The sequence below is a fragment of the Theropithecus gelada genome, chromosome 7b (genome assembly GCF_003255815.1).
Source record: "Theropithecus gelada isolate Dixy chromosome 7b, Tgel_1.0, whole genome shotgun sequence".
In the NCBI taxonomy this organism is placed as follows: Eukaryota; Metazoa; Chordata; class Mammalia; order Primates; family Cercopithecidae; genus Theropithecus; species Theropithecus gelada.
In genome coordinates, this window is record NC_037675.1 from 92132444 (window position 1) to 92149241 (window position 16798).

At 44.3% G+C, this 16798-nt stretch overlaps 1 protein-coding gene across 3 annotated transcripts in view; it reads right to left on the reverse strand.

Annotated features, from left to right (window-relative positions):
• The window catches only part of TTC7B (tetratricopeptide repeat domain 7B), a 274767-nt gene that overhangs the window by 189859 nt on the left and 68110 nt on the right, over nt 1-16798 (reverse strand). For all 3 annotated transcript variants that reach the window (XM_025392642.1, XM_025392641.1, XM_025392640.1), the window contains exons 4-5: nt 15896-16026; nt 678-799 (exon numbers count right to left, since the gene is read on the reverse strand). In XM_025392642.1, coding sequence (XP_025248427.1) covers nt 678-799; nt 15896-16026 — 253 coding nt within the window. The remainder of the gene's footprint in view (nt 1-677; nt 800-15895; nt 16027-16798) is intronic.

Here is a 16798-nt window from a genome sequence, read left to right on the forward strand (position 1 = left end):
ATGCAAAGCCTACAGGGGTGCTACAGAGGAACCAGATACCTACTGTTGGTCTTCATGCACATCTATCCTGCAGCACAATGTCAAAATAAGGGATAACTGAAGAGATTTGGAACAGAATCAGCACATTTCTCACAAGAGCAACACAAAAAGGAAAACAAACATCAAATGCACTCGAGAGCTGCCCCTCCCATTCATGTCCTTCAACCTTTCGTAAAAGGCTTTTCAAAGCCATACTCACTTTCATAAAAACTGGCTGAGATTTGGCAAATTCAATTCCCTGAATGATCAGCCCCTGAAAGGCTGATGCTCCTGTGTGCCAGGATTTCCAATTCATTAACTTTTTCCTTAACAAATGGGGAGGCCCGTGCAGAGCCATTCATGGAGGGAGGGCGTGGGAAGGCGTGGCTCCCGTCAGGCCAACCCCACTGGTTTTGGGGCTGTGTACTTGTGACTTGGGTTCCCTCCCTCCCTTCTCCCACCTTCACATCTCATGGGAAAGCAAGAGAGCCAGGTAGAGAAGAGACAAAAACAGCCAATGTTCATTCTTAAAAAAAAAAGTTCCAATGGTAGTTCATATTTAAAATTCCTTTATTATGATAACTAAACTGGAGACAGCATTGTAAGGCTTTCTACTTTCCTTCTTTAGGAAGTGGATTAAAAAAATGAAGAAGGCTTACCCATTTTTGAAATAGAGGACATGGGCTCTCTGAAGTCCTGTTTCTAGGAAAAAACCTAGTTCTTGATCGTGGGGAGCAGGGCCAGGCTTAGGGCTTCTGTTTTGAATATTAGAAAGTATTACCTAGAAGGGGAGAAAATTGGAAAACTAATCAGATGCACATCCAAGCCTACTTCCTTCAAACCCTATCTCTAAATGCACTGCACGACCTAAAAAACCAACTTCCTCACGCAAATATCAGTGCAGAGGCACAAGTGTAGAAGTGCAAGTATTAGAAAAGCAGAGAGAATGGTTCTACTAGACAGGAAGCAGCCAAGCAACCCAGGGGCACACAGGGCCCTCCTGGTACTGAGAGCTGAAGACTGGGGGGTCCTGATGAGCAGGTGGTGCCATGAGAAGCACTAGAGGTGGAGAGGCCCTGCTGAAGGCCAGGATACTGACAGGAAGGCTGGGGGACACAGAAGCAGGTCCTAGCAAAGGGCAGACTGCAGCTGCCACCCTGCATGAGCTTGATGAGCTCCAAGATGAGCTGATGAGTGCTGTGATCCACACTAGCCCTGGAATCAACCAGAAAAGGGCAGACTCGCCAGGCTCCAGAGCTGAGGGACATTGCAGCTTTGCAACCTGGTGAGGTTGGCTGCGTAGCAGTCCTCCATTCTCAAGGCGGGGAGCTGAGCAAAACACCCTGTCTCCCCAAACCTGACTTCTTAGCTTGTCAACAGATAATGGGGTTTTTAAAGGTTTAATTTGTTAGCCCTGCAAGAAAGACTGCCAACTAATCAGGAGGAAGACTTGCAAGTTGGGTTGGGTATACTGAGGCATAAACATGTAGCTGCTACTCTCTCTTTTTTTTTTTTTTTTGAGATGGAGTGTCACTCTGTTGCCCAAGCTGGAGTGCAGTGGTGCAATCTCGGCTCACTGCAAGCTCCGCCTCTCAGGTTCACGCCATTCTCCTGCCTCAGCCTCCCAAGTAGCTGGGACTACAGGTGCCCACCACCACACCTGGCTAATTTTTTTTTTTTTTGTATTTTTAGCAGAGACAGGGTTTCACCATGTTAACCATGGTCTCGATCTCCTGACCTCGTGATCCGCCTGCCTCGGCCTCCCAAAGTGCTGGGATTACAGGCGTGAGCCACTGCCGCCTGCCTGCTGCTACTCTCTTTAAATTCACAAGTCAAAGTATTTCTCAGCGGAAAGCCTACTTGTGGCTCACATAAAAACCAATGTTCTCCAAGCATGCTGTCTATATTTGCTGAGAGTCAGCAGCTCTTCAAAAGACCCCGTTGTTTGCGAAACCCCAAACATCCTAGAGGTCTTGAAACCTTAGTCTCCAAACAGAGTGAAAGTAATTGCTAGCTCCCTAACCCGCAAGCTTTGGGGAAAAGAAAGGTAGAAGGTACATGATAAACAAGACATTGAGGAATGAGGTGGGCAACCCTAGCTTGTGAACCAGATCCCAGCATCTTATAGAAATTGCCCAGCTCCGTCCTGACTTAGCCCTCAGCTCTGCACCCCCGACTCTCCGGGAGTTCCTCCTCTCTGGGAACCTCATTTCCACCCACTACAGGCTCCTCCACTCATCCGTCACGTGCCAGAGATGCACGCGGCGCGATCCGAGCCACACGCCTTTCTCTCTTAGGTCTCTTGAGATGACCACATCCATCCCTAAGAGCCTCAAAATCATCAGTATGCTGCCAACGCCCAAGTTTATAGCTGTAGTCAAGACTTTCTCTGTGAATTTCAGACTCACGTATCCAACTGCTGCACTTGGAGGTCCAGCACGGAAACTTTTAAAAATCATCCTTCATTTGCTTTTTAGCATAGTTTTAATTTTGACATGCCATGATTATTTTAAAGCAAAAAATTCAGTACGGCACAAAAAAGAAAATAAAAAAATCACCTCACAATTCCATCACACAAAAATAACCACAGTTAACATTTATTGAACGACAATCCAGATATCTTTGGACACATGTATCAAGCAGAGAAAGACAAAAATCATTTTACAAAAAAAAATGAGATCATGTTATATATGCTAGTTTTAAATTTAAACCATTATATTTAATTTAGTTAAATTTAACAGAAGGAACTAAAGTGTAACCAAAGTTACACTTTAGAAAGTTTGTCCCTCCTAATTATTTCTCAACTATGTCTGTGACTATCCATTTCTACTACCATTACCTCATCTGAGCTGCCAGGACTTCCTGTCAGATTTCTATAGCCAGCCTCCTGAATGGAGTCTCCACATCCTCTCTTGCTTCCCTATTTCCCTCACTCTTTATAAGCAACCTGAATATACACACACACACACACACACACACACACACGTATATATTTATAGTCTCATTCTGTCACCCAAGTTGGAGGGCAGTGGCATGATCATGGCTCCCTGCAGCCTCAACTTCCCAGACTCAAATGATCCTCCCACCTCAGCCTCCCAAGTAGCTGAGACGACAGGTGTGTGCCACCACACTCGGCTAATTTTTGTATTTTTTGTAGAGATGGGGTTTCACCATGTTGCCCAGGCTGGTCTTGAACTCCTGAGCTCAAGCAATCCAACTGCCTCCGCCTCTCAAAGCGCTGGGATTACAGGCATGAGCCACTGCGCCTGGCTCCTGAATAATTTTTCATGATCCAATCTGGATCTTGTTGCTCTTAGGCTCTTTTTCCTCTTTCTCATCTCTCAGACATCAGCTTGCTTCTGCTTCTTGCTTCCTCCAAAGGAAGCGAGCCTTTTCTAACAACCAGCATGAAGGAAGTCTGCCCTATTCGCCTGCCCACAGCGTCCTTTCCTATTCCTTCATTGCATTTGGCATTGTTATTTCTTCACTTGATTTTTTTTTTTTTTTTTTTTTTTTTTGAGACGGAGTCTCGCTCTGTCGCCCAGGCTGGAGTGCAGTGGCGCGATCTCGGCTCACTGCAAGCTCCACCTCCCGGGTTCACGCCATTCTCCCGCCTCAGCCTCCAAGTAGCTGGGACTACAGGCGCCCGCCACCACGCCCGGCTAGTTTTTTTGTATTTTTAGTAGAGACGGGGTTTCACCATGTTAGCCAGGATAGTCTCGATCTCCTGACCTCGTGATCCACCCGCCTCGGCCTCCCAAAGTGCTGGGATTACAGGCTTGAGCCACCGCGCCCGGCCTCTTCACTTGATTTCTGACTGTCTGTCTCCACTGTGCTACAAATTCCACAAAGTCAGAGGCCTCGCCTATTTTACTTACCCAGTGTCTACTGCAGTGTCTAGCGCAGGATAAGCATTCAATATACATAGAAAATGAATAAATTTTCTTTTTTTTTTTTTTTTTTTGAGACGGAGTCTTGCTCTGTCGCCCAGGCTGGAGTGCAGTGGCCGGATCTCAGCTCACTGCAAGCTCCGCCTCCCAGGTTCACGCCATTCTCCTGCCTCAGCCTCCCGAGTAGCTGGGACTACAGGCGCCCGCCACCTCGCCCGGCTAGTTTTTTGTATTTTTTAGTGGAGACGGGGTTTCACCATGTTAGCCCATGTTGGGATGGTCTCGATCTCCTGATCTCGTGATCCGCCCGTCTCGGCCTCCCAAAGTGCTGGGATTACAGGCTTGAGCCACCGCGCCCGGCCGAAAATGAATAAATTTTCAAGGCCAATCATAAATGCAGAGAAAAGGCAACAGGAAAGTAACCCGCTGTGTCTTAGGCACCATGTGGGTACGTGGCTATCTCATGTATTCCTCCACAAAAACCCACCGAGATACACACCATTATCCTCTCTTTACCAGATGGGAAATGGAGACGGCTCCACCGAGTGAGGTGCCCGAATCGTGTGACTTGAGAGCAGTGGAGCTGGTGCAGAAACCCAGGTCCCCCTGACTCCACAGCCCAGCTCCTTCCCCTTCATCTGTGTCTGCTTGCAGAGCAAAGTCCAAAACACAAGGGCAGCCAGGAGGTGGCTTAAGGTTATAAATGGGAAGAATGGGAAAGATGCAAGAGAAGTTTCGGAGGGACTAGCATAGCTCAGGGCTGACACTGAAGTCTAAGCATCTTGAACTTAATCCCTTTCTCACAAAAAGACTCCAACACATGGGCCTGGGCAGAAGCATTGTTTGGCAGTGCTGAAGCCACCACTTGTTCTGTGGATAAACACTTCCAGTGAGGAGACTGCCAACAAGCGTCCTTAACAAGCGCAGCTGGCTCTGGCAGAAGCAAGTACCCAATGACCGAGGAAGCACAAGGGAAGGGACCGAAGATTTCAGTCAAGAGACCAAGGCACGAGGTCTGGTTCTGACACTGCTCACCCACCATTCATGGACTTAGGACAACACCTCTGACCTCACAGACCTCCCCTGCCCTCATCTATATAACGGGGATAATAATACCTACCTCACAAGGTTGAATTGCAAATGAGAAACTTCATGAGCAAATATTATATATTATTATACAAATATTATAATCCTTAATGGAGCTATATTAACTGCATGAACAAATATTATACATTATTGTACAAATACTATAATCCTTAATGGAGATATATTAAAGAGTTATCTTTAAACAGAAACAAAATAAAAATCTTTATTTCTTAACATCATTTTATAAATTATGATAATAAGGCATGAGAGAGAGAAGACGGAAAATATTAGAAAGAAAGAAACAGGGCAGGAGTGATGGCTCATGCTTATAATCCCAGCACTGTGGGAGACTGAGGTGGGTGGATTGCTCGAGCTCAGGAGTTCAAGACCAGCCTGGCCAACATGGCAAAACCCTGTCTCTACTAAAAATACAAAAACTTAGCCAGGTGTGGTGGCGTGTGCCTGTAGACCCAGCTACTCAATAGGCTGAGGCATGAGAACTGCTTGAACCTGGGAGGCAGAGATTGCAGTGAGCCAAGATTGTGCCACTGCACACCAGCCTGAGCAACAGAGCGAGACTCTGTCCCCAAAAAAGAAAGGAGGAAACAACGATGAAAATCATTCCACCGCATAGATCCACAGGCTGCAATGAGCTATGACCACTGTCATTCTTTGAAAAGCATCAGCTCTGTTTCTATAGAAGAGTTCAGTATTGTGGACAATAACCACCATCCTTGCCATCCTCAACACTGCTATCCTTGTCAGCCTTCAAGATGCTGCTCAGGTGACATCTCTTCCAGGAGACATCCCTGAACTCCCACACTGGCCCAAGGCCTTTTCTGGAGCTCCCAGAGTTCTCTGAGACTTCCCACCGCAGCACTACTCCTGGCTAAGGACCTGTGTCCTCATGAGCTTCTTTTTTAATTTTTATTTATTTATTTATTTGTTTATTTTGGAGATGGAGTTCCTGTCACCCAGGCTAGAGTACAGTGGCACAATCTCAGCTCACTGCAGCTCCACCTCCCGGGTTCAACTGATTCTCCTGCCTCAGCCTCCCAAGTAGCTGGGATTACAGGCATGTGCCACCACACCCAGCTAATTTTTATATTTTTAGTGGAGACGGGATTTCACCATGTTGGCCAGGCTGGTCTTGAACTCCTGACCTCAGGTGATCCGCCCGCCTCGGCCTCCCAAAGTGCTAGGATTACAGGCGTGAACCACTTAAGGGAAGGCTCTGTGTCATACCGATTCTAGTGCCCCTGCAGTCAAACAGTATCCAGAACATGGAAGGCACTCAATACATGATTGTGCAAGTGAATTAAAACATCACAGGCATTCTTATATGTTAAAATATAATTTCAAAATGATCCAGGCCAGGCACAGTGGCTCACGCCTATAATCCCAACACTTTGAGAGGCCAAGAAAGGTGGATTGCTTGAGACCAGGAGTTTGAGACCAGTGTGGGCAAGATGGTGAGACCCTCATCTCTACAAAAATGTTTACAATTAGCCAGGTGTGGTGGTGTATACCTGTAGTCCAAGCTACTGGGGAGGCTGAGGCGGGAGGATTGCTTGAGTCCAAGAGCTTGAGGTTGCAGTGAGCTATGATCACACTACTGCACTCCAGCCGGGGTGACAGAGTGAGACCTTGTCTCAAAAAAAAAAAAAAAAAAAAAAACCTTTTCACAAAACTAGAAAAGATCTGAGAATAAAACCACCTACTGGCCAGGTGCAGTAGCTCACACCTGTAATGCCAGCACTTTGGAAGGCCAAGGTGGGTGGATCGCTTGAGGTCCAGAGTTCGAGACCAGCCTGGGCAACACACTGAAACCTCATCACTTTTTTAAAATAATTTTTTTTAAAAAACCTACTAAAGTCTATAGAACAAAAAATATTCACAAAATAGGAAGAGGGTCATAGATGACAGGAGACTAAACATAATTCTCCAAATTAATGTATGGAATTAAAAATTCAACCAAATCCCAAAAGGATTTTTCTTGAACTTAACAAAATTATTCTAAAATTTATCTGGCAGTATTAGAATGAGATAAGAACAAAAGATAATCTGAAAATTAAAAGTAATGAGTAGTTACTAATCATTTAAATGTTAAAACCTACCATAAAGAAATGCGTATTAAACAGTGTCATGTTGGTACAACACAGATTAGTGCAACAAAATTAAAAAGCCAGAAATTACTGTAGTATCCAGAATTTTATCGAATGACTAAAAATATATGACAGAAAATATGAAAAGGAAAGATCATCTTAAAGTAGCACTGAAATTTGGGAATTTGGGAAATTTTAATTTTAATTGGGAAAAATTAATTTAGAGCTATATATATATATATATACCAAAATGAACCCCAACTATATTTGGAAATTAAAAGTTTTTGTATGTTTGTTTTTGTTTTTAAAGGTTTCTCTGCACATAGTGAAAAAATTGTGTTTTTTGTTTTTTTTTTTTAAAAGGGGGAGGAGGCCAGGCGTGGTGCCTGTGATCACAGCACTTTGGAAGGCCAAGATGGGTGAATCACGTGGTCAGGAGTTCGAGAGCAGCCTGGCCAACATGGTGAAACCCGGTCTCTACTAAAAATACTAAAAAAAAAAAAAAAAAAAAAGGCGGGGGGCGCGAGTGGGAAATGGGGCCAGGCTTGGTGGCTCATGCATGTAATCACAGTACTTTGGGAGACCAAGGCAGGAGGATCACTTGAAGCCAGGAGTTCAAGACCAGCCTGGACAACAAAGTGAGAACCTGTCTCTACAAAAAATTTAAAAAGAGGCCAGACACAGTGGCATGCGGCTGTAGTCCCAGTTAACTGGGAGGCTGGGGCAGGAGGGACAGGAGGATCTCTTGAGCCCGGGAGTTTGAGGGTGCAGCAAGCTATGATCATGCCACTACACTCTAACCTGAGCAACAGAGCAAGACCCTGTCTCTTTAAAAAAAAAAAAAGTGTATATATATATACACACACACATACATATATATGGAAAATGGTTGAAAATTATCAAATCCTAGAGAGGTTTATTCCAACATTCAAGTTTTAAAAACAGAAAAATAAAATATAATTAAAAAGATAACCAGATTCAACTATATACAGATTCAAAATTTATAAGCAACTTAAACATGGAAAATTACTGGTTAGGAAAATATTCAGAGCAAATATGATAAAGAGTTAACATACTTATGACATAGTTTATTCAAACTGTAAGAAAAACAACACTTCCAAAAATTAGACAAAAAGGATAAGCAGACAAAAAAGGGTTAAATATAAAGTTACCACATGACCCAGAAATTCCACTGGTAAATATACTGAAGAAAACTGAAAACATACGTCTACACAGGAACCTGCATACAAATATTTATAGCAGCATCATTCATAATAGCCAAAAAGTAAAAGCAACCCAAATGCATATGAATTGGTGAATGGATAAATACAACATAGTACATATCCACACAATGTCACAATGATTTAAACAATGTAAAGAAACAAAGTACTGATACATGTTACTACATGAATGAATTTTCAGAACATGATGCTATGCCACAGAAGCCAGTCATAAAAGATCATATATTGTATGATTCTATTCTTTTCTTTTTTTGAGATGGAGTCTCTCTGTCACCCAGGCGGGAGCGCAGTGGCACAATCTCAGCTCACTGAAACCTCCACCTCCCAGTTCAAGCAATTTTCCTGCCTCACCTCAACCTCCTGAGTAGCTGGGATCACAGGTGCCCACCATCACACCCGGCTAATTTTTGTATTTTTAGTAGAGACGGGGTTTCACCATATGGGCCAGGCTAGTCTCGAACTCCGGACCTTGTGATCCACCCGCCTCGGCCTCCCAAAGTGCTGGGATTACAGGCGTGAGCCACTGCACCCGACGTATGATTCTATTTCTATGAAATGTCCAGAATATGCAAATCTACAGAGAAAGACAGCAGATTAATAGTTGCCTAGGGCTGGGGAGGCTGGACATAAAATGGGGATTGACTGCTAATGAGTGCAAGGTTTCTTTCTGAGGTGATGAAAATCTGGAATTAAATATTGGTGATGGTTACTGAACTCTGGAAATATGTTGAAAACCAGTGAACGATTTAAATGGGTGAATCGTATGGTAACAGTGATGCTATTTTTGAGAAAAGAAAATAGAAATATAACTAGTATATAACTAGTATATACTACTAGTAATATAACTAGTATAAAAAAAATTTCAACCTCACTGGTAATCGAAAAAATGTAAACTAAACTTGCAAAGTATCATTTTTATCTAGCCATTTTGGTAAAATAACTTTTAAACAATAGCAGCCCTGTCAAGGTTGCAAAGAAACCACTACTCTCCTATACGGGCATAGGTAGAAGAAATTAGTAGAGGCCAGGTGCAGTGGCTCATGCGTATAATCCCAGCACTTTGGGAGGCCAAGGTCTCGAATCACCTGAGGTCAGGAGTTCCAGACCAGCCTGGCCAACATGGTGAAACCCTGTCTCTACTAAAAATACAAAAATAAGCCGGGCATGGTGGCAGGTGCCTGTAATCTCAGCTACTTGGGAGGCTGAGGCAGGAGAATCGCTTGAACCCGGGAGGCGGAGGTTGCAGTGAGCCGAGACCACGCCATTGCACTCCAGCCTGGGAGACAAGAACGAAACTCCGGCTCAAAAAAAAAGAGGTTAGTGTAACTTGTAGAAAGCAACTGGACACAATACGTAGTAACAAGAATAGTAAAATATTCCTCAAGGCTGAGAATTTGTCCTTAGGGAATAACGTAAAGCAAGAGAAAAAGCAACCCGAAGGAAGTTGGCGTGGAAGCATTATTTACAACAGCTTAAACGCAACAATAGGTTCATCGTATTGCGGAGGCCACACATGTGAGACCAGCCTGGGCAACACAGAGAGACCTCATCTCTACAAAAATAAGAAAATTAGCTGGGCATGGTGGTGTGTGCCTGTGGTCCCAGCTACTTGGGAGGCTGGGGTAAGAGGATTTCTTCGGTCTGCGAGGTTGAAGCTGCAGTGAGCCAAGATCGCACCACTGCACTCCAGCCTGGGCGACAGAGTGAAACCCTGCCTCAAAACAAAACAAAACAAGAAAACACAGACAGAAAATATATAAAAATTAAAATAAGTAACTGCTCTTGCCTGGTATCCAGACTCTCCCAACTCAGTTTTCACTGTGTGGTAGCCTCCTAATCCAGGCTCCCAGATAAAGGGCTCAAAGTCAGAAGTGCCTAGAGCAGAAGTAGCTGCCTAGCCAGTCAGTTTCTGGACATCTCTTGAAGGAAATATTACATCAAGCTAAGTAACTGTCCCCTTCTGGCTTCGGCCTGAGTGAAAAGGTAGGCCTGAAATGGGAAGGAAAGGAGGCATCGGCCTTTTCTTTAATGTCTCACATTTTAAAGTCAGAAGCACAATCACCTGGCCCTCTAGAGACACAGCTCCGCCTTTCTCAGCAGCAGCACTGAGTGCTTTTCCTAGGACACCTGGTTCCAGTTCAAGACCTGCAGTAACCTGCATCTAATCCAGTTCAGAATCCTGCATCTAATCCAGTTCAGAATCCAACACCTCAGCAACATCACTGCAAGTCCCTCCTGCCAGAACATAATCCACTCAAGGCATGGCCAGGCTGCCAGTGAAATCTAGGTGGGGCACTGTAATATTTGGGGACCTGGTGTTTCTTCTAGAAACTTTAGCACTAAAACAGCCAATAAAATGTTATGGGTACCCCATAACTTAGCATTAACTTCTTTTCTAAAATAGGGTGTAGAGAAATGAACTGTCAGCAGAAGGTCAAGTTCCACTCTGGCTCTACTCCTGCTCAAGAGAGCCATAACCAGCTGGTTGGCTGATGCATGCAAAGGACAGAGACAGGATTATTTCATCTGCCAACAGCAGGGCTCATATTATGATATCCAAGGGTGAAGTCATCTTTATTCCCATCACTGCACCACTAGAAGCTCCTTGCGGGGCAGATAACTTTATTTACTGTTGGCATAATGCTATCATCTGAAGATAAACTAATCAAGGCCATCCTATGCCATTTCTAATTCTATCTGCTCTAATGTAACTTATTTGGTTAAATTATTTTATTTGCTCGATTTTAGGGGTAGTGTATCTGTTATTCCCCTTCAGAAAACAAACTATCACAGACTATTCGTAGGTTTCCCTGTGACTCTGATATAACAAAAACAACATTAAACAAATCTTTGATGCACACAGCTTTCCTTTATTCCCATTTTCTTGGCCCCGCCTCTGTGTCTGGAACCAGAGGGCAGAGGAAACCTGGAAAGCTCCTAGGTCCTGCCTGGCACATGCTGGTGCTCTCAGCAAGGGCCACTTCTCTCGCTCCAGGAAACCAGGCAAGTCAGGCAGAATGAGCCCCGCCCTGGAAGCACACAGAAACAAACCAAGGTCAAACGACCAGGAGTGAACAGAGAAGTCTAGACACGGGGACTCCAGGCAAAACGTTGTTCCACTGGCTTCAGCACAAGAAAGGAAAGGCAAATTCTCATGAAAAAATTATTGCGTAAACATTCCCCTGAAATTATTTAACTTTTTTTATTTTTTATTTTTTTGAGATGGAGTCTCACTCTGTTGCCCAGGCTGGAGTGCAGTGGTGCAATCTCGGCTCACTGCAATGTCCGCCTCCTGGGTTCATGCGATTCTCCTGCCTCAGCCTCCCAAGTAGCTGGGATTACAGGCTCCTGCCACCATGCTCAGCTAATTTTTGTATTTTCAGTGGAGACAGGGTTTCACCATGTTGGCCAGGCTGGTCTCAAACTCCTGACCTCAGGTGATCTGCCCACCTCATCCTCCCAAAGTGCTGGGATTACAGGTGTGAGCCACCACACCCGGCCTCTTTAACCTTTTTAACAAAATAGTATGTTTATAATATTCTAGATTTTAACCTAAATATCTGAAATTGTCCGAAGTTAAGAAAGATTCTACAGCCAGGTGACACAGGAACAGATAAGAGCAAGAGAGCTGACATTCACTGCACGCTGACAATGTGCTGGGAGGCACATACGTTAACCCACCTCACCTCACAGCAGCCTCATGGCAACTAGGACCGCAGTTTTACAGACGAGGATCCTGAGATACAGAGAGGCTGAGCAACCTGCCCAAAGTCCCACAGCTAAATGGGGCAAGGCCAGGGTCCCAACACTGACAATCACTCCCCGCAGTGCTCTGCAGCTTCCCACAGCTTCTGTCAGCTGCCTCGAGGAGAGGTCAGTCAGTCCTCGTTCTGAAGTGTCACTGCCCTTCAGGAAACCAACAACTCAGAACGTCCCAGAATGTCACTGAACATCCCCACTACCAGAGGAACTCAAAGAACAGCACTCCCTCAGAAGCACCATTCTGAAAAGTCACTGGTCACAACACCCCCAGCTGTCTCCAAAAATCCCCCCCAAATTTTACTCTTGCTAGTGAATAAAGTTCAAAGCCAGTACTAACAAATAAAATGCCCAGAGTCCCCAGCAAGCAGAAGTTTCTTCACTCCAGAATGGCAGGGAAGTGACAGGGCACCATGGAGAGGCCGCCTCCGCCCAGCAGAGCAAACAGAACAGCGTGTGTGATTACCTGGCAGGGCTGCTCCCAAAACAAAGCCCTATTTGCCTTGGCTTGCTCAAGGCTTTTATCGGATTCCATTCCCTTTTCTGTTTTCAATTCAACATAATTCTTACTGAGTTCAAAATTAAGTCAATGAAGTTCAAAATTTAAAAAAAGAAAAAGGTCAATCAAGTATCTCTTGCATAGCACACAACCATCTTGCCACATAAAAACCTGCGAACTTCCACCAAGCCCGTTGGTCACCTAAGGAAGGTTATTCTCCCCGCTAACCTTCTGCTTAATCAACAGTTAATTTCTTGAGTACTTACTACAGTCAAAATAGATGTTGGGTTCATTCAATCTCTCTCATTGCTAATATCTCAGCTTGCTGAAATCTGGGGAGGTCCAAACTGGTTTCCCAAAAAAGAAAACTCATGCTGAAAAATCAGAGCCAGAAATTTGAAAATCACATACCTATGCTGAGATTTAACCTTAGGCTAAAGAAGCTGCTTCCCAAATGCTACCAAAAGCTAAAGCTTACTTGGTCAAATAAAACACACTTATTGACTTTTTTTTTTTTTTTTAAGTGCAGTGATTCAATCATAGCTCACTGCAGCCTCAAACTTCTGGGTTCAAGCAATCCTCCCACCTCAGCCTCCCAAGTAGCTGGGACTACAGGCACGTGCCACCATGCCTAGCTAATCTCTTTTCTTTTCTTTCTTTCTTTTATTTTCTTTCTCTCTCTCTCCTTCCCTCCATTCCTCCCTCCCTCCTTTCTTTCTCTTTCTTTTCTCTCTGTCTCTCCTTCTCTCCCTCCTTTCTTTCTTTCTCTCTCTTTCTTTTTTTGTAGAGACAAGGTCTCACTATGTTGACCAGGCTGATCTTAAACTTCTGGCCTCAGGTGATCCTCCTCCCTCAGCCTCTGAAAGTGCTGGGATTACAGGCATGAGCCATCACACCCAGCCTTATTGAGCACTTTCTCTAAGTAAGAGTGTGGTGAAATGACATGCTTTTTCTTTGTTTGCAGCTGCCTGGGAAAATGAAGTGAGCCAGCACTAAACTAGGTGTCATGTGAGTTGTGTTCTAAAACTAGTTTTAGGCCTAACTTTCTGTGTGTGCCTGGGCTCTCCCTTTGTAGACCTCAAGTTTCTTCTCAAAATCCACATCCTATGATCACCATTTCCCCAAAATCAAAGAAAAGGATTTCTTTTAAATCCTACAACTATACAAGTCTCCTTCATGGTCCTGCTGAAGAACCCAGCACTGAATGGGGCGTTGTGAGTGAACATAACAGAAGTGTATTCAGATCTACCAATTCCTACATCACTACAGACATATGTAACAGAAGAGCCTCCTTTCTCCCAGCCAGGAGAAGACGGCTCCAAAGTGACAGGGCTGGACAACAGTGGAGAGTAAGCAGCAAGATAGGGCCCTAAGTGGTCAGGGCTGTGTAGTCAGCGGGAACAGCTCAGTTGGGATAAGCAGACTTCTCCACTGCCAAACACGGGCCATCAAGGAGGCAGACAGTGGAAATAATGGGGGTTTTTTAAGCAGCCTGGATGATCATTCCTTTAAAGCTCATATCATAAATTCTGAATAACAACAACAACAAATTCTCTTCTCATAGCAACCTTCTGATAGAACATAATTTTGGCAAGACAGACATGTATCTTCCTGAATTCCCAGATATCTTAAACCATGGCTTATAATCCATTCTGGTTGAGGCCAGGTCAAATGTTATTCCCATCACTCTCTCCACCTCTCCTGCTGTGATTCTCACTCTCATCTCCCTGCCTCCTAAAAAGGCAATTCTGATGCACATCATATGCACCAACACATGACAACACGATTTATGAAAAAAAGTTACTTCCTGTCTGTTCATTTATAAAGTAACAAAAGCTAGGGAGACTCTGGCAGTCTCTCTCTATTCTAACCCTTATAAAAACAAGGAGCCCAGAAAATTGCTGGAAAACAAGACCTCCAATCATTGTCAAAGTCTCACAGGATTTCTAATCACTTCCAACACTCTCGTAGGGTACATCTCTGGGTCTGAAGGGGTCAATAGCAGTGTCCTTGGTGAGAACGCCAGGAAACACTGCCAGCAACAGCAACTGCTAGGAGCTATTGTTATTAATAAAAATAAGTGACATTTACCAAGAATCCAATATGTTCCCGAATCTGGGCTAAGTGCCTTTATTCACAAGACCTTATGTAATCCTCACAAAAACTTCATGAAGTAGGAACTATGATTATGTTCTTTTTATGGATGGAAAAACCGAGGCTAAGAGGTGAAGAAACTTAGTAAAGAGCAGAACCCAAAGATGAGAATCTGAAACAGGCATATTGCCTCCACCTCCCTGGCCCCATCCAGCTTCCAGCCTCCAACCTCCTCTGTCTGAGGCTGCGAGCTCAGAGCCCCGAGCTCACTCGTTCTCTGCTCAGAGGCCCTCTTGTCAGCTGCTCTTTTCCATCACCCATACCACAGGCGAAGCGCTGACGGCTGAGAGCAGACCATCCCTGATGGTCTCCAGGGATACTTGACATACTCAGCTCAGTCCACTTTGGTCCACATCCCCAGCAGACCTTAGCCACATCTGTCAAGGTAAAGCCTCCCAAACCCCAGACGAACAGATCTTGGCATAGTTCATACAAGTACAAATGAAGCTCAACCCATTTTATTAGGAAAACAGGGGTGGCTGGCCAGCTTCAGGGTGCTGAAGGTATGAACAGATGCACACTGTCATTTCTGCTCAGAGGATGCTAAAATGCTTCGCAAACACTGAACCATTTAGTTTTCTTTCTTTCTTTCTCTCTCTCTCTCTCCCTCCCTCCCTCCCTCCCCCCTCCCTCCCTCTCTCTCTCTCTCTCTCTCTCTCTCTCTTCCTTTCTTTTTGTAAGATTGAGTTTAGCTCTTTTGCCCAGGCTAGAGTGAAGTGGTGCAATCTTGGCTCACTGCAACCTCCAACTCCTGGGTTCAAGCAATTCTCCTGCCTCAGCCTCCTAAGTAGCTGAGATTATAGATGCCCGCCACCATACCTAGCTAATTTTTGTATTTTAAGTAGAGACAGGGTTTCACCATGTTGGCCAGGCTGGTCTTGAACTCCTGACCTCAGATGACCCACCCGCCTCAGCCTCCCAAAGTGCTAGGATTACAGGCGTAAGCCACCACGCCGGCCCAACCATCTATTTTTCATAAGGTACAGCAATCACTACCATCCTCTCCTTGGCTTTAAGGAGTACAAGTGAAGCTTTGCACAGAGAGACAGACAAATTGAAAGCTTCCTAGAGATTAATCACAGCTGTCCCCTATCTGATTCGGGGGAAAAAGTTATCAGGAACAAACACATGGTCCTCACTTACCCTTTCTATCTCTTGGAGGTACAGGAGTGCAATGTCCCCTGCTTTCTCATAACAGGTGATGACATCCTGTTCCCGGTCCACATGGAGATTACTGGTAGAAGAAGAAATAGGCAGCTTCTCCAAACAAAGTCCTTAAAAAAAATCAGACGCAAAAACTGAGTGAGTTTTTTTTCATAAGACTTCATTTTTAAATATTGCTCTAGAGGGCCAGAAGATGGTTGTAGAATATCATGTTGTTTGCAAATAGACAGTTTACGTCCTCCTTTTCAATCTGGATGCTTTTTATTTCTATTGATTGCCTTATTGCACTGGCAGGAATCTCCAGTACTATGCTGAATAGAAGTGGCGACAGCAACTACCAGCCGTGGTGGTGCACACCTGCGATCCCAGCTACTTGGGGGGCTGAGGTGGGAGGATCGCTTGAGCCCAGTAGTTCCAGACTGCAGTGAGCCATGACTGCACCACTGTACTCCAGCCTGGGCAACAGATGGAGACCCTGTCTTTCATAAAAAAAAAAGAAGAAGAAAGAAAAAGTGGTGAGAATAAATATCCCTATCTTATTCCTGATCTTAGGGAGAAAACATTCAGTCAGAAAGCATTAAGTTTGAGATTGTAAGTTTGTCTTAGACACCCTTTACCAGGTTGAGGAAGGTGCCTTCTACACCAATTTTGCTGAGAGTTTCTATCAAGAATCAATGTTGGATTTGCTCAAATCCTTTCTCCATGTTCATTGAGATAATCATATAGCTTTTTCACTTTTAGTTTTTAAATGTGGTAAGTTACATTGACTGATCGTCGAATGTTAAACCAACCTTCCTTTTGCAGCAAAAACACCACTTGGCCAGATGAATTATCCTTTTTTATATTTTTGTATTTGATTTGTTAAAATTTGCCTTCAGTTTT